This window comes from Carcharodon carcharias, chromosome 7 (genome assembly GCF_017639515.1).
Source record: "Carcharodon carcharias isolate sCarCar2 chromosome 7, sCarCar2.pri, whole genome shotgun sequence".
Taxonomy (NCBI): Eukaryota; Metazoa; Chordata; class Chondrichthyes; order Lamniformes; family Lamnidae; genus Carcharodon; species Carcharodon carcharias.
Window position 1 is genome coordinate 125424052 of NC_054473.1, and position 24845 is coordinate 125448896.

General features: G+C 44.4%; 1 protein-coding gene across 10 annotated transcripts in view; it reads left to right on the plus strand.

Annotated features, from left to right (window-relative positions):
• The window catches only part of nlrc5 (NLR family, CARD domain containing 5), a 211434-nt gene that overhangs the window by 11805 nt on the left and 174784 nt on the right, over positions 1 to 24845 (plus strand). For 5 of the 10 annotated variants that reach the window (XM_041191229.1, XM_041191236.1, XM_041191228.1 and 2 more), the window contains 4 exons: positions 237 to 397; positions 9673 to 9781; positions 9888 to 10024; positions 10216 to 10393. In XM_041191229.1, the coding sequence (XP_041047163.1) occupies positions 10374 to 10393 (20 nt within the window). In that variant the 5' untranslated portion in view covers positions 237 to 397; positions 9673 to 9781; positions 9888 to 10024; positions 10216 to 10373. Of the gene's footprint in view, positions 1 to 236; positions 398 to 3236; positions 3306 to 3955; positions 4041 to 9672; positions 9782 to 9887; positions 10025 to 10215; positions 10394 to 10930; positions 11223 to 24845 lie in introns of those variants that run through there. The other 5 variants (XM_041191232.1, XM_041191231.1, XM_041191230.1 and 2 more) reach the window with 5 other exon arrangements.

Here is a 24845-nt window from a genome sequence, read left to right on the forward strand (position 1 = left end):
TCCTCATCCAGTGACTAGAATCCATCAAATCCCCTTAAAATACATGTAAAGCATTGTTCCTTTCTTTAGGATTCAGTGATCTCCCTGTATATGTCTAAAATATATCTGACATTTCACTATTAGACGTTCATTAGGCAGCGCAATGTTTATGTAAAGAGGCCTGTCATTGATGGACCATTTTAAATGCTCCTGCTTGTTGAAAGAGATGAATTCACTCATTCTATTATATAACTCAGGAGGTGTCTGGTTCGGCCTTTTCCATCTACCCTGAATTCACAGCAGAATGGAGCGATGTGATTTCGTGCAGTCCTTGCTTTGAAAGGAATGGCTAACCGCTGGCAAAGGGCAGGTGTTCGAGTCACCTGAAAATCTCCTGTCCAGACCACATAACAATCAGGTAAAACTGTTCAGATGAAACAAAACATGTTCAAACACTCAGGCAGCATCCGAGAGGAGCATCGTCTCGGGTCAATGACTTTTGAAACTCGGCTCTTTTATTTTCTTCCCACCAGTTGCTTGTGGTCGGAATCCCCCTTCATGGTGACACATGGGCTTGGACAGAAAAGCAGGGAGAGCTCAGCCAATGGTTGCTAATGTCTTGGGCCGTTCGGGCTAACTAAAAACCTGTCCAATGAGGAATGCACAGCAAACCACATGAGTGTCTAATCGCGTTTGCTCCATTCTAGATTCCAGACGGTCCCGTTGTGATTTTTCGGGCCTGGAATGTACCGACCTCAGTCTGTCTGGTCTTGAAACCTTCGGTCTCCCTTCAGACTGAACGTTACCTCAAACACTTCAGATGACCTGGTCAAAACCTGAGCCTTTAAATACCCGTAAATTACTGGTAAAGGATTGTTATCCCGGAAGCCTCCCACCAATACAGGTCTCTATGACGAGATTTTACATTTTTACTTGAGGGAACATGAACGGCCATTTACCTTTTCAGAATATAATTTATCTTTCAGTTTATGAAAAGCTGCTCGCTCGCCTCAGATTCAGCTCTGGCCAGTGCTGCTGATGAAATCACCTGGAAGACCTCTCATCCATCACTCGCTTGTTGCGGTTTAAGAGTTAGGATTAAGAGTTAGATTAGCAGCAGGGTTAGTGTGCTAGGGTTAATGTGGCCGGTATTTGTGCTTAAGTTAACTATTCATAATTCCTCATATGGCTTTATGTTAAACAATCAATTAATATTTCACTTCAAGTTGTCTTTCCTCTTTCGGTCTCTGAATAACTCCAATTAAAAGTTTAATTTACATTTTTTTCTGTCTCCAATACATTAATTATCATGTGTTTCCATGTTTTAAATTTTTCATTTTATTTACGACTGTGTTAATTCTCTGTTGTTCCTTTAGACTGTAATTATATTCACCATCACCATGGTTGTATCGCTCTCCATGATTAACGTTATATTCTAGGTTACGTCAACTTTTCCTCCCTCTGTTATCGTTATCATGTCGCCCTCTTCCCATTATGGGTTTTATTTTCATTTAAAGCGGAACCTTAGTATCCAAGGCTTGTTTGATACAAATACTCCCTCAGCAAAATACATGAAAATTCTTATAAGTATTAGAATGTTTGCAGTATAATTATGGTTTGGTCAGATTTCTGTTAGTGGGCAATGTTTGGTATTAGTGCGTTCAAATTAGTGATCCGTTTGAGGTTAGGATTCCTCCCCTTTGCTTGATGAAGATTGGTGTTAGGCCAGTGAGACTGTGTTGAGGTATGGTTAGGTTTCGTGTGCTACGGTTACTGTTTGTTAGCGTCCTAATGCAATATTAAGTGTTTGTATTGGAGTTAAAGCTCTCCTGTGGGATCTGGGGGTCAGCAGTATGTTTGAATTCTGGTTGAAGGGGTGATGCGTTGGATCAGTGAATGGCGCCAAGTTACTGGGGAAATCAGGCTCATCTGTGCTTACCGCCAGCAGTCAGCTATAGAAAATACGACATGGTATTTAAAGCAAAAACAAAAATACCTGGAAAAACTCAGCAAGTCTGGCAGCATCTGCGGAGAGGAACACAGTTAACGTTTCGAGTCCGAATGACCCTTCAACAGAACTAAGTAAAAATATAAGCTGGATTAAGGGGGTGGGGGAGGGGGGGGGGCGGTGGGACAAGTAGAGCCAGTGATAGGTGGAGATAACCAAAAGATGTCACAGACGAAAGGACAAAGAGGTGTTGAAGGTGGTGATATTATCTAAGGAGTGTGTTAATTAAGGATAGAAAACAGGACAAGCAAGGTACAGATAGCCCTAGTGGGGGTGGGGTGAAGGAATCGAAAAAGGCTAAAAGGTAGAGATAAAACAATGGATGGAAATACATTTAAAAGTAATGGAAATAGGTGGGAAAAGAAAAGTCTATATAAATTATTGGAAAGAAGGGGGGGATCAGAAAGGGGGTGGGGATGGAGGAGAGAGTTCATGATCTAAAATTGTTGAACTCAATATTCAGTCCGGAAGGCTGTAGAGTGCCTAGTCGGAAGATGGGGTGCTGTTCCTCCAGTTTGCGTTGAGCTTCACTGGAACAATGCAGCAGGCGAAAGACAGACATGTGGGCATGAGAGCAGAGTGGTGTGTTGAAATGGCAAGCGACAGGGAGGTCTGGGTACTGCTTGCGGACAGACCGAAGGTGTTCTGCAAAGCGGTCACCCAGTCTGCATTTGGTCTCTCCAATGTAGAGGAAACCGCATTGGCAGCAGTGAATGCAATAGACTAAATTGAGGGAAGTGCAAGTGAAATGCTGCTTCACTTGAAAGGAGTGTTTGGGCCCTTGGACGGTGAGCAGGGGGGAAGTGAAGGGGCAGGTGTTGCACCTTCTGTGGTTGCATGGGAAGGTGCCATGGGAGGGGGTTGAGGTGTAGGGAGTGATGGAGGAGTGGACCAGGGTGTCCCGGAGGGAATGATCTCTGCGGAATGCCGCCTTGGGGGGGGGGGGGTGTGAATGGAAGATGTGTTTGATGGTGGCATCATGCTGGAGTTGGCGGAAATGGCGGAGGATGATCCTTTGAATGCAGAGGCTGGTGGGGTGATAAGTGAGGACAAGGGGGACCCTATCATGTTTCTGGGAGGGAGAGGAAGATGTGAGGGCAGATGCGCAGGAGATGGGCCGGACACGTTTGAGGGCCCTGTCAACCATAGTGGGTGGAAAACAGGGTGGCTCTCCGCTTCTTCCTCGAACAGAGGCCCGAACAATCCCCATCCAGCACTACTCTCCTCCGTCTTGCTGAACTTGTTCTCACACTTAACAATGTTCAAAAAATAACGGAGCACCGGAGGCAGGCACACACCAGAATCTCACATTGGGAAGGTATGTAACCCAGAATACCGTAAGAGCGGCGCAGGTACATAAACGGACAGCGCTGAGAAGTTACAACTCCAGAAAATTAAACCGGATTTCTGTGTTATTTCTACGGATTCCTATATTGCACCTTTATCTGGGTCCGTTAGTACAGTAAATTGTATAAGGTCAATTGGAGATTCCTACCTTACTGCAATGTGTGAAATACAATACTATAAAATTAACTCCCGCGGATCTGACATTAGTTATTGAACTAATTCCCCCTTAGAATCAGCGACAGTGTTTTGAAATACAGCAGGTTAGTTTCAGTTTCGCTACACCCAAAATCTAGTTCTGAAGCTTTCTGTTAATTATTGCATCTATATACCTTTGCTTCCTAAATAAAAACAAAAATACCTGGAAAACCTCAGCAAGTCTGGCAGCATCTGCGGAGAGGAACACAGTTAACATTTCAAGTCCGAATGACCCTTCAACAGAACTAGTTCAAATCAGGGATCAGTGTACCTCATTATCACGTTACTCCAATGTTATAACGTGCCAGGCGGGGTCGAAGGCAGCCCAGACTTTCTATGGGCTTTTCGGAACTGTTACAGTACAGGATATTTGAGGTAGTTAGAAATCCATCTGAGAACAGCTGTCTATAGTGACTCCAGGACCAACGGTGATCAGGGCAAACAACTGTATATCCCTTCAACTTATCAGACTGAAGAATCTTTACTGAGCCATGCAGTTTGAACTAGGAAGGTAAATTAGTATATTTAATAATTAGTTGTGAGGTATCCTTCTTAGTCGGCATTCCTTCTGGATCGAGGAGGTCTTGGTTCCACTCCAGTTGGATGAGTGGGTTCTGAGATGGCTGATAAGTCCAATGTGTGATCTAGAGACATGGGGGTGGGGGTGGGGGTGGGTGGGGGGGGGGGGGGGGGGTGGGTTTGGACGGTTGCAAGTGGTTCTTGAACGGTCAGATAGTTGAGCTGTTTCCAGTTTGTCTGCTCTCTCTGTCTTCTTGAAGTCCTGAAGTCTCTCAACATGTTCAGTCCTTTCCTGAATAAACTTTCTCCATTTTGGTCAGTCACAGCCAGAAACTCCCATATGAGTCAGTGGGGATGTTTGATTCCTTCAGGGATGCTTTGAGGGCATCCCAAAAGCATTTCCACTGGACTCTCCTGCTGTGACTGAGTTCTGAGTAGAGCAGTTGCTTCAGCAGTCTGGTGTCAGACACATAAACGACACATCCCATCCAGAGGAGCTGGTTTTGAGTAATTAGCACCTCGATGCTGGGCATGTTGGCTTGGGAGAGGGAGACCTTTCTTGCTATCATGAAGGATCTTGTGAAGGCACTGCTGGTGGTACTTCCCCAGGTTGAGGTTAACCTTGGTTAGACCGCTCTTGCAGTACTTTGAATAGTACTGACCTCCATATTGTAAAAAGGATAAGGAGAGTGCAAAATGGTTTACTAGGATGATAAGAGATCTGAGAGATAATGGCCTGGATTTTGTGGTAGTAATGATGGTAAAACTGTGAGTGCTTGCAGTCATTACTCGTCTAAAAGTGATAGCAAATTCTGATGTCTGCACATGCATGGTTAAATGCAAAAATCTAGAAATTTAAGCAAATAGAAATCAATGAGCTGATGAGAACTTTCACTTTTAAGCTATTTGTAAACTACCTTGGGAAAGTTACACCTTATTGAAGTTACAACTTGTAGCTGGACTTTTTACTGGCATACTAAGTTTATAATTAAAGCTGAAAATCTTCTCTGGCCCTGAAAAACTGTTACATTTGTGGAATGTCAAATTTCTCTATTGCACCCTATTTACACTTACCTGCCCAGTTGCCGTCATCTCCCCTGTTACCCCCTCTTTCCCTGTTCTCCCTACCCCCTCCCAACTTACCCTTGACACCTTCACTCCTCCTACCCAACCTCACCCGCCCAACACCTTCATTGGCCTCTCCCAACCACATCCACCCAACACCTTCATCCCCCCCTCCTAACCTCACCCCCCCAACCCCCAACACCTCTTATTCTCCCACCCCCTCGACCATCATTCATTGTGAGCATCAGTGGTGACTTCCCCCCTTTTGTGAGCTGCTTCACGATGGAGCCATGTCCATGAGGATCCACCCAGCATGCCATGGATGTTCGTCCAGGCTCTCGTTGCTGTCAGGCTCCAGCATCCTCTGTTCCTCAGATGTCCACAATGTGAGCAAGGCCCTGGCGGGTAAATCCAACTTCTGCACATCACAGTTGTCATTGTAGACATGTTCTACACCAACTTGGTTTCCCACTGACATGGGCGGATGATCCAGCTGGTCGGGCGGACAATTCCGGCGGGCAGGCCTAATAATGACATGCTGACATATTACAGTGAGGTTCCTGATGTCTGATGGTGTAGAACATGGCCCACCATCAACAGGCTGAGTGGATAATCAGGAAGTGGTTTCATGCCATCGTGAAACCGATTACGCCATAATGTCTGCTCACCACCCAAAACACGCCTGATGCCTGTGGGCATGGAAAATTCTGGCCCATGAGTCAAAAGCTGTTGATTTAAACAGCTCTTAAGGTGCCACTCCTCATTGGCAATGCCTGATTGGGGAATAAGCCTATGTTCTGAAAGTTTCAAGGACTGGTTGTTGGCAGACATTTAGTGTGCATTCAAATTTACACTGTCGGTGTTTCTAGATTACTACTGTGGTGGTTTCACTTCACATCAAGGCTCCATTGTGCAAATGATTCCTAAATTCAGTGTTAAGGCCTATCCTGAACTGCAGCAAAGCAGAATGAAATTGCCTGGACAAGGTGTTCTATTCTGTCCAGCCTTAGATCTGCAATTTCATAACACAAATTTAGATCTTGATGCTGAACTTGCTGTGCAAGTGCACTCTAAAATGCTCAGGTAGCTATGTATTAAGTGCAGTAACCTCTCACTTTGAAAAAATAAAAATGAGCAAGGTTGTGGGAATTGAGGTTTCTGAATAATGTACCTAACCTAAGTGATACTCACATCAATGGAGGACTAGTAGAGTTGTTCAGGAAGCTTAACTAGAGATAATCATGGGTTGAATATAGACTCAATTTTTATCCTTGTGTATTTCTACCTAACTGCACATCAATATATATATTGATGAATAGTGTATGATCTAGTATATGCTGTGTTTCATCACGATTTATAAGCTCTTAATACTTTGAAAACATTGGCCTGGATTTTGCAGTCAGTGGTGAACAAATGATGCTCAATATTCATTACAGTTACAGTTGTCCACATACTTTTCATAGGCTTTTAATTGGCAACTGAAGGTCAAATTATGCTTATACAGCATGACACGCTGTATAGGGTGAAGGATTCTGTTTCGGACCCTGTAAAGTTGACTTCATAGTCTTGAGTATATTGACAGCAAGTCTTTATTAACAGCTCATAACTATATACATAGATAGTGGAGGGCACAGGTATGGAGCTGACTCCATCCTAGGTCCTTCCACATCCCTGTCCACCTCTAGACTGACCCTGGCTCTGGTCCAAGTGCCTTCATATCTCACTGTGTCAAATAAAAAGATTTTTTTTAAATTACAAATATTCAAAGTTTTAAAAAATCCTCCAACAATAATTAAAATCTGAAGAACTGAGACTCCTCATTTCTAACAGTAAATTTTCAGTGCCAGATGTTGTTTGGTATAACTACAAAATGGGCTGCTTTGTCTTGGATGATGTCATGCCTCTTGAGTGATATTGGAGCTCCACTCGTCCAGGTAAGTGGCAAGTATTCCATCACAGTCCTGATTGGAACTATATTCCAGTTCCTGCACTGTCACTGGATCAAAATCATGGAACTCCTCCCTTACAACACTGTGGGATTATCCGGATCCTAGTGACATTGTAATCAAGAGAACATGGGCTCAAATCCCATTGTGGCATTTTGAGAAGTCTTTTTTAAAAATCTGGATATAAAAAGCTAGTGTCTGTAAAAGTGACCACAAAGCATCTATTCATTTAAAACCCTACTAGTTTTACAAGGACTGCAGTGATTCAAGTAGACAGCTCACCATCACCTTCTCAAGGGAAGGCAAGATGTAAGCTCTACACTGTGACTCCTTACGTTATGAGTTCCTAATATCATAAAGAGTCGTGTGACAGAGAGATATAGCAAAGAGGGACAAAATGTTCCCTGTGAATTGGGAGAGTGAAAATTAGAGGAAGAATAAACATGGGAACCCCTCAATCTAGTTTGTAATAACTGGGTTTAGGATCTGGCAGCCTGAATTGGTGGATGGCTTACTAAAATTTCATTCTGAGGATGTGGATATTACTGGCAAGGTCAGCCTTTTAGTAGCCATCCCTAGTTAGCCTGGGAAGGTAATGGTGTCCTTTCCCTATCTGATACAACTTAATTACTCACTGGACCTCCAGAAGGCAGATTCGAGTCGACCACATTGGTGTGGTGCAGAAATTATATGTAAGTCAGACTAGGTAAATATAGCTGATTGCTTTCCCTGAAGGACGTTAGTAAACTAGTAGGGTTTTACAATGAATCGATGCTTTGTGGTCACTTTTACAGACACTAGCTTTTTATACCCAGATTTTTAAAAAAAGACTTCTCAAAATGCCACAGTGGGATTTGTGCCCATGTTCTCTTGATTACAATGTCACTAGGATCCGGAAAAGAACAAGAAACATTCAACTGTGAAAATATTCAGCTGAAGAAGGGGTCAAAGATCGGCAGGCCAAAGGGCAGGTAGTTTGGGTACAGCCTACACAAGGGCAAAAGAAGGGCATCCAAAGTTAGAGCTTCAATGGTAACTAAAGATATAAAGATTAAAATGAGTTAGCAAATAGAGACTTATAATAGATGTCATGTTCATAATATATTAGAAAAGCAACAGATTACCAAGAGCACAGAGTAAAAAGTGAAAATAAGAGGGGCAAAGAGATTTTAAGAGAATAGAATAGGGAGTAACATATAAGGGAACTCAAAAATTTGTTATAAATACATAAATAGTAAAAAGATAGTCAAGGGGAGAATGAGGTTGTTTCACAGACCAAAAAGGCAGACAGAGGAGATGGCTATGCACCTAAAAGAATAATTTGGCAACATCCTCATTGTGAATGAACACAGATACAATTTCACAGTAAGGGGGAGGCAGCAGAGAAATTAGAAAGGATAAAAATAGAGGAGGTACTTAGAGTGCTTAAAGTAGAAAAGTCAGGTGGCCTGGATGGGATGTATTCTAGGTTGCTGATGGATGTAAGGGTGGAAATTGTGGAAGTTCTGCACATAATATTCCAATCCTTTTTAGAAAAAGGGAATAGTAAACAGTGAGGAAGATTGTAACACACTTCAGGAGGATAGAGATAGGCTGATGAAATGGCACAACATATGGCAGTTAAAACTTAAGAGATTTATCAGAGATCAGGAATGATGCATTTAATTAGGAAGAATGAGGAGTGGTAATATGAACTAAATGGTACATTTTTAAAAGGGGTGCAGGTACAGATTGACCAGGGCATATATGTACACAAGTCTTTAAAGGTAACAGACAGGTTGAGAAGACTGTTCAAAGGCACCTGGATCCTTTCTTTTTACACAGGGGCATAGAGTGCCAAAAGCAAGAAAGTTCTAGGACACTTTTATAAAGCATAGATCGAATATTGTGCCAATCCTGGGCATCACACATTAAGAAGGATGTCAACGCTTTAGAGAAGGTGCAGAGGAGATTTATCAGAGTAGTACCAGCGATGGAGAGCTTTAGTTACACAGAGAGAGACAAGAGAAACTGCAATTGCTCTCCTTTGAACAGAGACGGCTGAGGGAAGATTTAATACAGTTGTTCAAAATCGGTAAGGATTTTGACATTGTAAATAGGGGGAAAATGTTTCCAGTTGCAGAAATATCGGTTATCAGAGGACACAGATTTGAGGTAATTGGCAAAAGAACCAGAGTAACATGAGGGAATAAAATAAACGGTAAGCTCTTATGATCTGGAATGCACTTCCTGAAGGAATGGTGGAAACAGATTAAGTAGGAACTTTCAGAAGGTAATTAGATAAATATTTGAAGACGGAACATGACCAGGTATATAGGGAAAGAGCAGGAAAGTGGGACTAATTGGATAGATAGCTCTTCCTGACCTGTGCAGTTCTATGATTTTATTAGTCCAATAACCTATCCAGGATTTTAGCACGTCAGTTCACATCCACGGTATTTTGGTTTTATTTTATAAAGACTAATTCGCTGCCACTTCTCTTCCAGGAATGCCTACTTTGAAGAAGTGCGGCTTTTCTGTCCGATATTTCAATTTGTTTCTTTCACCATGTTCTTTAGCTCTGAAGGAGAGTCGTACGAACTTGAAACGTTAACTCTGTTTTTCTCTCCACAGTTGCTGCCAGAACTGTGAGCTTTTCCAACATTTTCTGTGTTTATAATACAGGATATTACTGTACCCATTAACCACTTTGTATGAAGAGGAAACTAAATAGAGGAAGAAAGTAAGTAACATATGCGATTTATGTTAGTTAATATATTTGAAACACATTATTAACAAACACAAAGTATGGGTGATGAAGAAAGGTGACACGACTATTTTCTCTCCAGGATTCCCACTGTGAAGAATTCCCCCGCTTTGCGATAACTTCAAATGCATTCTTCTCGGCAAATATTGAGACCAAATGGCTTCTAAGGTCAAAAAAACTGCAGGCATGACTCCACGCAAATGATCAGAACCTCACAAGGTAAGCTGGTGTTCAATTACTATTGGGATTCCAGTGTCGAGAGTGCCAATGGGCATGTAACGGGGCTGTGAATAATAGTGCGCCTGTCAGTGGAAAGTGCTTGCAATGAGTGGTGTGGGATGGCAGATGATCGCTGATCTGTGTGACATAAGAACTGAGTGTTGTTTGAAATCGCCTTCCGTATCTTCCAGTCAAATCTTGCCGCCCGGAGCCCACGTGATTTTCTGTAAACGATCAGCGTATAAGTTCCTGGAAACGGGCGCAGCAGCGAGCTGCTTTCAGTTTCGGCGTGAGTGGAGTTGTTGCTTACGATGGCTAATGGAACTACTGATTTCTCTTTGTGGTCGCAATGCAGGTGCAGATTACTGGGTAGGTGTGGCGCAGTTTGCATTTAGCCCATTCCTGGTTTAAGGGGCTTTTTTATTGAACACTGAGCGGGGGTGAAATCTCCCAAGAAGAAGAAATGTATCGGGAACAGGGATGAGTAAAATTGCTGCTAGGCGAGCTGGAAGCTGAAATCCTGTAAATTGCTTATAAAGCATTGACAGATTGTCAGAGCTGCAAAGAATAATCTTAAAGTTAATTGATTCAGGTTGATGAAAGTTTAAGGGGTGCATTCATTAAGGGCCTTCGTTTAAAGGTGTTGCCGGGTTGGGCGGACGGAACCGGCAGAGGCAGGGAAACTTCGAGGGTTAAATCTGTCTCTATAGCGGGGAGGGGTGTGTTGAAAATGAAAAGGGTGAGAAGACAGAATGTCACAAAGAGAGAGAAAGAGACTGGCGAAACAAAATAAGTGAGATGAAAGGATATGGTGCTCAGTAATAAATAGAAGTTTTGCATCGTGGAATGTAAACCGTTAACACGTGGTGGTGGACTTGCTAGCACGTTTTGGAGAGTTGACTTCTGCACGTCTGTAAACTGGTTTGATGGGCGTCGGTGATGTATTCTGATTTACTTGTACTCTTGTAACTGATAACCGGCATCCAGAGATGGTGCTGGTTTGAGGTGCGTCTTGGCACGGGACCTCCTCTGAAGTTTGATAAATCGGGGCTGCAAGACTCGGGGCCCAAAGTAAGAAATACATCACTTGAGGGGGAAAAAAGAAGTTGCATTTGCGGCTTCTACGACCTCAGGACATCCAGTGAGGTACAATATAGAAATGCTCATGTGTGGCGAACAGTGACATCATAATATCAACGTAAGTGGACTGTTCCTCTGTATATCCTGCTTCTAACTAGCTCTTTACCAATGCTACATTTCTCCCCCTTCATTTACGCTAGGGTGTTCTACAGGCGCTAACCACTGTCTCCAGCAACCCCCATCTCTGGTCTCAATGTCCATACATCCATACCTTCCAATGGCAGATTGACTAGGATAGGGAGCCCCATCTCGCCCCCAATATTCAGAAATACCGAGGCCACTTGCAGTGCCCATCTGATTTGTATATTTTTAACTTGCCGTTAAATTGATTTCTGCTAGCACCCATTGGACTTGCAATCCAGGATTGCATTCCAGTGCTGTCCTGAGGGAGTGCTGCATTGTTGGAGGTGCTGTCTTTTGGTAGAGACATTACATAAATGCCCTGATCCATGGCATTATAAAGAGGCAGTGTAGTGTCCTGACCAATATTTATTCTTCACTCAACATCACAAGAACAGATTGTCTGGTCATTACCCTACCATCTGAATGTGTACAAATTTGAGTGTTTCCTACATTATAACAGGAGCTACACTTCAAAAGTACTTAATTCATTTTTTTTAAAACAAAAGCTTTGGAATATCTGGAGGTGGTGAAAAGCTCTATATAAATGCAAGTCGTTCTTCTTTCTTTCAAATATATTGAAAGAGTAAGATGAGAACAATTTAGTGATAACCCATGAAAAGGTGCCATGTACCTGTAGATGATGTTTGAGTCTGGATATTGTATTGTGATAATGTACAAACAGAAAAATATATCCGGCTATCATGATTGCCAAACACTTATTGTGAAAGTAATTAGTCTTGTTGCACATTTATTGAGAAAACAGTTCCGACAGATGCCATTCCAATAAAACATATTAATTTGTCTGTTATAAATTAATTTGGTCCTGTTTTTGAGTAGATGTGATAATCACTGAAGTTTTGTCTGTCATCCATATGTGCTTAATGTTGCACTTACTATTCAATTCAGTTTTAGCTTTTTGGGAGCCCTCTAACTATCAACACTTCCTATGTTAAATAGCAAAAATTGAAAAATTATTTATTCTGAAACATTCATTGGAAGTTTCACTTTAGATGGTCAGAACATCTCCTTTAAGACAGAATTGTTACAGTGCAGAAGGAGACCATTCAGCCCATTGTGTCTTCAGAAGCTCTCCAAATGAGCATTTCAACAAGTGCCATTCTGCCTTCTCCCTGTAACCCTGCAGATTTTTTATTTTTCAATAATCATCTAATTCCCTCTTGAATGCCTCGATTGGAGCCTCATACAGTGCATCACAGACTCTAACCACTCGCTGTGTGAAGAAGATTCTTTTCCTATCACTTTTTGCTTCTTTTACCTTAAAGCTGTGCCCTCTCACTCTAGATCCTTTCATGAGTGGGAAGAGTCTCCCCTTGTCTACTCTGTCTAGGCCCATCATGATTTTGAATATCTCTATCAAATCGCCTCTCAGCTGCCTTTCCTCCAAAGAAGAGTTCCAACTTCCTCCAATCTATCTTCATAACTGAAGTTTCTAATCCCTGGAACCATCCTTGTAAACTTCTTCAGCACTCTCTCCAAAGCCTTCACGTCCCCCCTAAAATGCAATGCCCAAAACTATACGCATTGCTCCAGCTGAGGTCTAACTAGTGTCCTATACTAGTTCAACATAACCTCCTTGCTCTTATACTCTATGCCTCTATTAATAAAGCCTATGATCCTGTATGCTTTATTAACTGCTCTCTCAACCTGTCCTGCCACCTTTTAATGATTTATGCACATATACATGCAGGTCCCTCTGCTTCTGCATCTCCTTTAGAGTCATTTCCTTTATTTTATACTGTATCTCCATGTTCTTCCTACCTAATTGTATCACCTCACATTACACCACATTGAACTTCATCTGCCACCTATCCGTCCATTCCACCAACTTGTTTATGTCCTTTTGATGTTCTACACTGTCCTCAGTTTACAGTGCTTCCAAGTTTTGTATGATCTGCAAATCCACTTCATCCAAGCCCTTAACACTATGTCTATCCTAATTAATGTTGGGAAAGTTGAAATCACCTAATATGATTACCATATTTTTATTGTTTTTACACACCACCACAAATTGTGCACATATTTGCCCCTCAATTTCCCGCTGACTATCTGGGGGTCTATAATAAACACCTAATAACGTTGTTGCCCCTTTTTATTCCTAAGCTCTACCCACAAAGCTTCATTCAATGCCCCCTCCAAGATATCATCTCTCCTTACTGCAGTAACTGATTCCTTAACTAATAATGCAACGCCTCCTCTTTTACCCCCTCCCCTGTCTTGCCTGAAGATTCTATATCCCAGAATGTTGAGCTGCCAATCCTGCCCTTCCCTCAACCACGCCTCAGTGATGGCTACTATATCACAATTCCACATGTCAATCCTCACCCTTAACTCATCCGTTTTACCTGTAATACTCCTGGCATTAAAGTAGAGGCCATCCAGCCGAGCCTTACTCCCTTGAAGCTTATTGCAGCTGTACTCCCTCTGATTTGATTGTTTTACTGTATTATGATGTGTCCCTATTCTGCTAACATTCTGTGTCCCTTCCCCCTGCCGAATTAGTTTAAATTCCTCTCGACAACACTAGCAAACCCGCCCAAAAGGATATTAGTCCCGCTCTGGTTCAGATGTAGACCGTCCCACCTTCCCCAGAAACGGTCCCAGTGATCCAGGAATCTAAAACCCTCCCTCCTGCACCAACTCTTAAGCCACATATTCATCTGCGCTATTCTCCTATTTCTGAGCTCGCTAGCATGTGGCACTGGGATTAATCCAGAGGTTACAATCCGAGAGGTCTTGCTTTTTCTTCTACTGCCCAACTCCCTGAATTCTTGATGCAAGACCTCATCCTTCTTTCTACCTATGTCATTGGTACCAACATGTATCATAACCTCTGCCTTTTCACCCTTCCCCTTCAGGATGCCCTGCAGCCGTTCAGTGACATCCCAGACCCTGGCACCAGGGAGGCAACATACCATCCTGGTGTCACATTGACGGCCACTGTAGCTCATATGACTATAGAATCCCCTATTATTATTGCTTTGCCTCCCTTCTTCCCCTCCTGTATAAACAGACTGCTTGTGGTGCCAGAAGCTTGCCTCTGTTCACATTCCCTGGAGGAATCAGCGCCCTCATCAGCCTCCAAAACGGAATACTGATTTGCAAGCGGGACCCCAGGGGACTCCTGAACTACCTGCCTGTTTCTCTTGGACCGCCTGGTGGTCACCCATTCCCTTCCTTCCTCAAGTCCCTTCAGCTGCGGTGTGACCACCTGTCTAAACGTGCTATCCACGATGCTCTCAGACTCGGGGATGCTCTACGGTGTCCCCAGCCGCCGTTCCAGCTCTGAAACCCGAGTTTCCAGGAGCTGCAGCTGGACACACTTCCTGCACACATGCTAGTCTCAGGCACTGGAAATGTTCTGGCTTCCCACATGGGACACAAGGAGCACACCACAGCTTTGAGCGCTCCTGCCATGACTTATCCCTTTAAATTAAACCTTTTAAGTCAATTAAACTCGGCCCCTTCTTTCCTGATCTTCGTTATTGTAGAATATACAAACTGTAAACCACAAAAAGATCTTAAACTATAAGCGATTAAAGTAGTAAATAACTTACCCATTACTTACCAGTGATTCCTTTTCCTTGAAGCCTCTCCTGCTGCAGCACGCTCTGAAGATTTAAGAAGTTGGATAGCAAGGAAAAAAATGCAAAGAGCACCTCGTCCCCTAGGCACCGAATTCCTGCTTTGCACCAAATTCCGAATACCCACTCTGGCTGTGCCCCATTCAGGATATGCTCACTCTCCTGCTCCTGTGCAAGCACACTAAAGCAAACATTAGAAACAGGCCATTCAGTTTAACCAGTCCATTCCAGAATTTATGTTCCACCCCAGCTTCCTTTCACCCTTCCTCAGCTAATTATCAGCATAATCCTTTATTCCATTCTCCCTCTTAAATGCCTCTATGCTATTTGCTTCAGCCATTTTGTGTGATACTGAGTTTTGCTGTCTTGCCACTCTCTGGGTAAAGACATTTCTTTTGAATTCCCTATTTGATTTTTTGGTGACTATTTTATATCGGTGGCCTCCAATTTTGCTTTACCCCACCAATAGAAACATTCCCCCCATGTCTATTCAATCAAAATCTTTATGGGCAGAATTTTGCGGGCTGGGGCAGTCAGGAAGCTGCCCGCTCCTCATGATTGGCATTGCGCTGCAATTTCATGCTGGTGGGCCAATTAAGGCCAGCGCAATGCGAAACCTGAGTGGTAGTGCTGAGCGCTGCCTGTGTTTGGTGGGCAGGTGCGGGGGGGAAGGAGGGTGAGCGGGACCTTAGCGCATGCGTGCGACTGAGCATTTCATAATCTCCCTGAGGCAAGGGAGATGAAGCGACATTAAGAAAATAATTAAGCAAATTTCTGCCTGTAATTTACTCTTAGTCAACTGTTTTCCTTGAGAAGAGAAGACTAAGAGGAGATAGAAACAAAAAAACTGCGGATGCTGGAAATCCAAAACAAAAACAGAATTACCTGGAAAAACTCAGCAGGTCTGGCAGCATCGGCGGAGAAGAAAAGCGTTGACGTTTCGAGTCCTCATGACCCTTCGACAGAACTTGAGTTCGAGTCCAAGAAAGAGTTGAAATATAAGCTGGTTTAAGGTGTGTGTGTGGGGGGCGGAGAGATAGAGAGAGAGAGAGAAGGGGGGGGTGTGGTTGTAGGGACAAACAAGCAGTGATAGAAGCAGATCATCAAAAGATGTCAACGACACTAGTACAATAGAACACATAGGTGTTAAAGTTAAAGTTGGTGATATTATCTAAACGAATGTGCTAATTAAGAATGGATGGTAGGGCACTCAAGGTATAGCTCTAGTGGGGTTTTTTTTTTATATAATGGAAATAGGTGGGAAAAGGAAAATCTTTATAATTTATTGGAAAAAAAAGGAAGGGGGAAACAGAAAGGGGGTGGGGATGGGGGAGGGAGCTCACGACCTAAAGTTGTTGAATTCAATATTCAGTCCGGAAGGCTGTAAAGTCCCTAGTCGGAAGATGAGGTGTTGTTCCTTCAGTTTGCGTTGGGCTTCACTGGAACAATGCAGCAAGCCAAGGACAGACATGTGGGCAAGAGAGCAGGGTGGAGTGTTAAAATGGCAAGCGACAGGGAGGTTTGGGTCATTCTTGCGGACAGACCGCAGGTGTTCTGCAAAGCGGTCGCCCAGTTTACGTTTGGTCTCTCCAATGTAGAGGAGACCACATTGGGAGCAACGAATGCAGTAGACTAAGTTGGGGGAAATGCAAGTGGAATGCTGCTTCACTTGAAAGGAGTGTTTGGGTCCTTGGACGGTGAGGAGAGAGGAAGTGAAGTGGCAGGTGTTGCATCTTTTGCGTGGGCATGGGGTGGTGCCATAGCAGGGGGTTGAGGAGTAGGGGGTGATGGAGGAGTGGACCAGGGTGTCCTGGAGGGAGCGATCCCTACGGAATGCCGATAAGGGGTGTGAAGGGAAGATGTGTCTGGTGGTGGCATCATGCTGGAGTTGGCGGAAATGGCGGAGGATGATCCTTTGAATGCGGAGGCTGGTGGGGTGATAAGTGAGGACAAGGGGGACCCTATCATGTTTCTGGGAGGGAGGAGAAGGCGTGAGGGCGGATGCGCGGGAGATGGGCCGGACACGGTTGAGGGCCCTGTCAACGACCGTGGGTGGAAAACCTTGGTTAAGGAAGAAGGAGGACATGTCAGAGGAACTGTTTTTGAATGTAGCATCATCGGAACAGATGCGACGGAGGCGAAGGAACTGAGAGAATGGGATGGAGTCCTTATAGGAAGCGGGGTGTGAGGAGCTGTAGTCGAGATAGCTGTGGGAGTCGGTGGGTTTGTAATGGATATTGGTGGACAGTCTATCACCAGAGATTGAGACAGAGAGGTCAAGGAAGGGAAGGGAAGTGTCAGAGATGGACCACGTGAAAATGATGGAGGGGTGGAGATTGGAAGCAAAATTAATAAATTTTTCCAAGTCCCGACGAGAGCATGAAGCGGCACCGAAGTAATCATCGATGTACCGGAGAAAGAGTTGTGGAAGGGGGCCGGAGTAGGACTGGAACAAGGAATGTTCCACATACCCCATAAAGAGACAGGCATAGCTGGGGCCCATGCGGGTACCCATAGCCACATCTAGACTAAGAGGAGATTTGATACAGATGTTCAAAATCCTGAGGGGTTTGGTCAGAGTAGATAGGGAGAAACTGTTCCCATTTGTGAAAGGATCGAGAACAAGAGGGCACAGATTTATGGTAATTTGCAAAAGAAGCAAAAGTGGTATGAGAAAAACTTTCTCATGCAGTGTGTGGCAAAAGGTTCAGAATGCATTGCCTGAATGTGTGGTGGAGGAGGTTCAATTAAGGCATTCAAAGACGAATTAGACTTTTAGAAGAGGCTGAATGTTCAGTGATTTAATTTTGCAACATGGCTTGACCATTGCTTATGGAAGGATGAGCGCATAATGATCTGGGGGACAGGGATGCCCTTTAGATCAGTTAATGTGGAGATAATGACACTGTCCTTGTTCTTCCTTTCAGCATCAGCAGAGCAGGCCCGGGAGGAGGAGCAGCAGAGGCCCCCTCTCACATCTGAGGGCCCTGAAGTCTTGCCAGTGTCACACCATCTCTGCCAGGCAGGCACTAGCGCAGATACCAGCACCTTGGTGGGAATTAGAACATCGGCTCGTGTCCCTGGGCACAGCAGTGAGGGCACTTCACAGTCACTGGAGGAGCTGGCAGAGATGGAGAGTGCCCATGGCGCCAGCAGTCGGAGGACTGCAGGGGACCAGGCATATGCTCAGTCGATGTCTGATGTGCCTCTGGAGTCGTCCACGACGCAGCAGTCGCAGGTGTGCGGGAGCATCTGATGGAGATACATGAGGCTATGCTTGGCTTGGTCTCTGTGGTGAGGAGTCTACTCGGACAATCGCCAAAGCAATGAGCCACATGTCCAAGCGCCATGCATCCTCCATGGAGACAGTGGCGACTCTCATGGAGAGGCTCCTCCAGGAGACCCGTCAGGGCTTCCTGGGAATGTGCTTTGACCAGCAAGCCTTCACATTGGCATTGACCTCAGCTGGTCAGTGCCAGTGTGCGAGATCATGTGGGCACCAAGTTTCCCAGCTCAGTGCCTATCCATCCACAGTGAGCAGGGAGGTCCAAAGTGACCTCATGTCGGTGCAGCAGCTGCCTGTCATCTCTGCGGGCACCTCTCAGGGCACTCCGGATGAGAGCGGCAGCTCCTCCGCCCCTCTCCCAGTGAGCATAGCATCCAGTAAGGCTGCGACAACTGGGGAGATGCCAGCTGTGGAACTGGCAGATCCCTCCCAGGTGGGGCCAGCACAGGCTCCACAGGCCAGAGGACGACCGTCAAGGTCATCGAGGCCAACAGGACAGCAGAGGCAGCAGCTGTCTCAGATGCCACTCCGAGTGATGAGGCAGCACCAAGATGTAGCACCCGGAAACGTAAACATTATGGCACCTTAGACACACCATGGGTTTATCAATGGTGCTGTTGTGTTGGCCTGAGGTGAGGTCTTTATGATTTGCTTTGAATTGGAACACCCTTGTCGTTTTGTTTCATTAAATTTCTTTGCCTGTGATATTAAATTCAGACATGTGACCATGGCTGAGAGTGCCCCTTTTCTTCTGCATGAGTATGGTTTCCAAAATTGTTAGGAGTGCTTTGTGGGACATTCAGCTTTATTAACAATGCCCTTAGTTACTGTTCCTAATCTGGAAGATTTGGCACTTGGAGTATGGATCCTACAGTCCAGGCTTGTCCTGGAGGTTCATCTGTGGTGTGCGAGCTGAAGGTTCATTGGACTAAAGCCTCCCGCGTGTCCCTGCCTCCCTGGAGTATGCCCGGGTCAGCGTCTACCCCTTCAGCATTTCCCTGTGTGTGCTTACCCTTGAACTCACTGCTGGACTCAACGTGTGCAGTTGCAGCCACTGCGTCTACATCTTCATCATTCACTGTGTCACCCCTTTCCAGTGCCAGATTGTGGAGAGTGCAACATGCAACCACTATTAGCGACACACGATCTGGGGGGTACTGGAGTGTGTCCCCTGAGTGGTCTAGGCATCATAAGCACATCTTGAGAAGACCGATGGTTCTCTTCACCACAGCCCTTATTGAGGTGTGGCTCCTATTGTACCGCTGCTCAGCTTCTGTTCTTGGATGATGGAGAGGCGTCATGAGCCACCTTTTGAGGGGATAGCCCTTGTCACCCAGCAGCCAACCATCCAGCCGAGCTGGAGCACTGAAGAGCCCTGGCACCTGGGAGTGTCTGAGGATGTAAACGTCATGGGAGCTGCCTGGGTACCTTGCACAGACTTGCAGAATCTGCATCCTGTGATCACACACTATCTGCACGTTCATGGAGTGGAAGCCCTTTTGTTGACGAAGGCACCGGGCTCACCTGCTGGCATCTTGATGGCCACATGTGTACAGTCTATAGCACCCTGGACGCAGGGGAAGCCAGCAGTGGCCGCGAAGCCTCTGGCTCACTGTCTCTGGCTTGCCTGGTCCCAGTGTTAGTGGATGAAGTTCAATGCATGGCTGAACAGAGCGTCTGTGACCTGCTTGACACAAGTAGGGACAGCTGATTGGGAGACATCGCGAAGATCACCCACCAAGCCCTGGAAGGAGCCAGAGGCATAGAAGTGGAGGACAAATGTGACCTTTAGAGCCGCTGGCATGGGGTGTCCACCTACACAATTAATGGAGATCTCAGGCCCAATCAACTGACAGATATAGTTGACTGTCTCCCTTTAGAGACGGAACCTTCTTCGGCACTGCACCTCAGACATATTGAGGTAGCTGCTTCGCTGCTTGTATACCCTGACAACAGGCTAGTGGTGTCTTCTGCGGCCCCTTCAGCCTTGGTCTACCTCTTGGTCCTGCGCACCTTGTGCCTGCACCTGTCCTCCCAAAGGTGGCTCCCCTGGAGGCTGAATGTGCACTCCTGGCCTCCTCCCCCTTCTAGCCCTCCCTCCTCCAAGGAGGTGCCTCCAGTAGAGAGTTCAGCCCCCATTCCGAGGCTATGGGAAGGCTTCCAGAAACCTGCAGGCCCAAAAAAGATTCCTCACTGCAGAGTGCTGACCTGAGGGTTGAGTCCAGACAAAGCAGCTGGAATGTGTTTTGAAGTATTGCAGATCACACAGGCAAGTTTCAAAAATTTTGAAAAATCGATGCTTGAGAGAGCACACTCCCAACCTCACTGAGCTCCCTTATCCCACTTGTGGATGAGGTTTATACAAATGTGTCCTACTCGCCTGCCTGTTGTGCCTGTGCACTGACCCGATGGGTGAACCGGATTTGATATGATTAAGAACACAGGCTGCATAGTTTAGGATGACTGCAAGTTTGCAGAAGACAGAAAATAGGGATGTCAGCCAGGAAATGCATTGATAAAATCTAGAGGTGACAAAAGCATAGATGAAGATTTCAGCAGCAGATGAGCTGAACTGGGATGGAGTCGAGCAATGTTAATGAAGGTGGAAGTAGGTGGTATTATTGATAGCACAGAAATGTAGTCACTAGCTTATCCCCGGGTCAACCACAACACCAACGTTGTGAATGGCCTGGTTTGACCTCCAGTAGCTGCCAGGGAGAAGGATGGAATAAGTTCTGAGGGAATGGGGTTTGTGCCAGGGACTGAAGACAATGGCTTAAGTCTTCCCAATATCTGGTTGGCGGGCATTTATGCTCAACCCTGTATGTTGGTGTTATATACCAGAAAGCAGTTGGTGAGGGATAGAACTGAGCCAGTCTTTGCACAATACTTTATTTATTTACAGAGTTACACCTTACAAGCATACGTCTCCTAACCCAACAGCCACTGTTTCAGTCTGTCTCTGTACACAGGGGGTTCCAGTAAATGCCTAGTTAATGCTGACCACCTGCATACAGTTAATATGCAACTAATATGTCGGACTAGCATTTAGATAATTTAGAGGCATTAGAAGGTTTGACAGAGCCAGTTGATAGTGAGATAGAGTTTGGTGTTGTCAGCATATGGATGAGAAATAGAAGTGGCCAAGGATTGATCCCTGGGGTACAGTTGAGGTAAGGTGTGAGAGCTGCAAGAGAAGCCATTCTAGGTGATTCTCTGGCTACAACTGGGTAGATGTGAATAGAACTGGGTGAGTGCAGTCCAGCGTAGCTGTACGACATTGGAGAGATGTTAGAGCAGGATGATGTGGCCAACCATCTGAAAGGCTTCAAACAGGCCACTGAAGATGAGGAGGGATAGTTTATCACAAGCCTCATTGCTTTTCCTACCTCATCTTGGGCTAATGCCTTTACCTAGAACACCTTCTGTTGCAAATATATTTCACCCAAACACTTCCTATAGAAAACACCTTTCGTATTGCTGAAAAAGATTCATGCTATCAAATCTTTTCATCTTGGACTCATCAGGATAGCTTGCAAGAAATGCCAACAGTAATAGGGGAACAACAGTATATACTGCATGAGAAGGGAGTGTTGATTGGTTGGCAAATTGACTCTGGTGGAGGCATTGCCATGGAGAATGCAGCATGGAACAGTTAACTGCCCAGCTTTATTCAAATTCAAATTAGGCAGGTTGACTGATTTTTTTCAAAGCAATTCCCTGGGGTATGAACCAGGGAATGACTGTCCCCTAAGCTTTTGTTTAGTTGAAAATGTTGCAAAGTGTGGACATGTTCCTTCTGTCTGCAAAGGACAGGGCCCTGTGTGTGACTATATCTGGCTTCTAGCATGCATAATTGAGTCACACTCTGAACCTGACTGACCATCTTACATTGGTTTTCAGTGTAATTCTTAGCACTAAAGTAAAGCCTTATCTTTGTCAAGTAGAATCTAGTGCCATTTATGTAAGATGGAGAGAAAAGGGTGGGGTGATTTGAATTTGAATGTTGACTATTAGGTTACCCCAAATGGATTTACAAATCCACCTGCGTTAAAAGGGCTCTGTAATGGTTTAAATGATCATAATGTAACAAAAAGAAGAGTATGGGAGAGGGAAGCCAAGAAAGTGAAAGAATATAGAAGGGAAAACGTAACATATGAGGGGAGAGAGAGAAACATAGAAAGGAGAAAGGGAGATGTTGTAAGATGTGTGTAGTTCAGTAAGTCTAACAGAGGTCCTGAGTCTTGTATAGTTTAACAGTAAGTTAACTACTCCAACTTTATACTGTATATATGTATATCATTAAACTAGGAGCTATCTCTGTGCTTGCCTCTACACACATCTCTGTCCAGTCCAAGACTGCCCTCTAGACTCTGGTCATGTGTTCCTTTACATCATAACATAGGCAGTACTGTACCCAGTCCCACATTAACCCTTTCTATGCCAGACCCTTGTACTGGAGGATCTGGGAAGGAAGAGTGAGAGAGAGCAAGAGAAGGGAAAGAAGTGGGATGGAAAGAAAGCAAATGAGGAAAAAGGGACAAGGAGATAGAGTGAGTAGGGAAAGGGAAGGAAGTGTGCCAAACTGTAGGATGTGAGATAGACTGATGGTGAGAAAAAGGTACTTAAATGAAGAAAGAGACAGAAAGGTGCAGATAGACAGGGGAGAAGAAGGAGAGAAAGGGACAAGTAGAAGGAAAGGAGGGGAGAGTGGGGAAAGAAGAACAAAAGTGAAAAGCAAAAGAGGAGAGAGGAAAAGAGGAAAGTGTGAGGGAAGGGAAAGAAAGGAATAGAAGAAAGGTTAGGATGAAAAAGAAAAATATTAGTGAGGTCATCCAATTTGGATCTTAAGAGGATAGACCAGATTACTTTTTAAATGGTGAAAATTGTGGACATCCAAATAGATAGAGTTCCATGCATGTAGATTAATAAAACATCATGGACAGTACAGAAAATAATCAGCATGTGTAATCCAAAGTTGGGAGATAGAGGTCATGTTGCAGCTATGTAAAGCCCTGGTTGGACTTGGATATGTACTCATTGTTGCAACCTACAGGGCTAGGAACAAAGAGCTGGAAAACAGCATTAGGTTGGGTAGCTCTTTTATATCTGACATAGACCCGATGGGCCAAATAGCCTCCTCCTTTTGATGTTGGAGGAAAATTTTCATTTAGAGTGGTATAAGAGCTAATGTTTTTTAAAAATGGAGTATTACTGAAATCAGTTAATTTGATGCTATTTGTTATGAACATGTGTGATTTCAAATTAAAACATTTTGTTCTAAAGCATCAGGGTTTTCTTCTAATGTAATTAGGTGTGTCTCACCCTCCTCACCACTCTCCCCCCTCCACTACCCCGTTGTAATATGCCTTTAAGGGATAGCAGCATGGCAGCATGACAGCACTTTAAGGGAAGTGTGTCATGTGATCCAGCCTCAGTTTCACTTTGGCCTGGAGCAGAGGACAGACACATAGCTCTGCAACTATGTTCACAAACTTTCTGCCCATGTGTATTTGTCCACATGTGTCTATTCTTAATTAATGAAACCACAACATGTTTGCACAATCCCTTATGAGCGATTGGTGCCTTTTTATCAGTATAACACACACACATACACACATGACATGGTGTGCAGCAGTGGTTCCTTCTAAATGAAATATTGCTTAGCCTGGCAGCAAGATTAAGTACAGGTATGACATGGTGACCAACTTTAGATTGTGTTACATGGCATGAGATGACCCTCCAAAGTTCTGGTCAGACTGCACTGGAGTTGCTGCATCAGCAAATCACAGCATGATGACTGTGCAGAAAAGCTTTGAAGACAACGTTCCAGAATAGTGCTCAAATAAAAGGCTGGTAGGCAGATGTATCTCTGGTGGTGAGACTGCCGTGCATAGCCTGTCAGTTCAGTGAGTGGGACAGCACCAGGTTAGCTCAGTCGGGAAAGATGAGTGACCAGGCTGTGGGCCAGATCAATAGCAAGGGAGAGTCAAACAAAACAAACCCTATTAATAATTGGACCAGAGAAGGTTGCGATTATAACAGGCAGAGTGTCAGAAAAGCCTGCGAGAGCAGCTAGAGCAACATTAATCACAGGCACTATAGGAGAAGGAAGGTCAAAGGAATATTGTCAAAATTCCCTAGTCTTAACAGGGATGTAGCTGACCTACCATCCAAATTGAAAATGTTTAAACAGCGTTTGGAGTTATGATTTCTTGACTCAGGTGTATCTGAACCAGAGAAACAGACCAATGGTTTGTAAACAGAGTTTAAAGTTAAAAGTGCTCCACTTGCAGTGAAAGAGTTTTTAAGTAGAGATTTTCTTTGGGGTTTCAATTCAAATTCTAAAATTAATGGGCCAGACCTTTCTAAGAATTAAATTGACTAATTACTGCATTTATGGACTTCACTGGTAACTCTGTTAAATATTCTGCTGTGTGTGTGAGGTTTAGAAAACTGTTCTCTTTCACTTGTGACCCCAGGCATGAATTTTACTTTGGGCATCAAAATGATTATTGGTGAAGCTGCTGGGGGTTCCATCGATGGCACATTTGTTTGCCGTGATCTAAAAGTAAATCAGTTTTGCTGAAAACCATTCTTTTTAAGTTAAAACAAGGTCTGGAAGATTTGCCTTCAATGATAACCCTGTTTTAAGTTCAAGTGGGGCTTT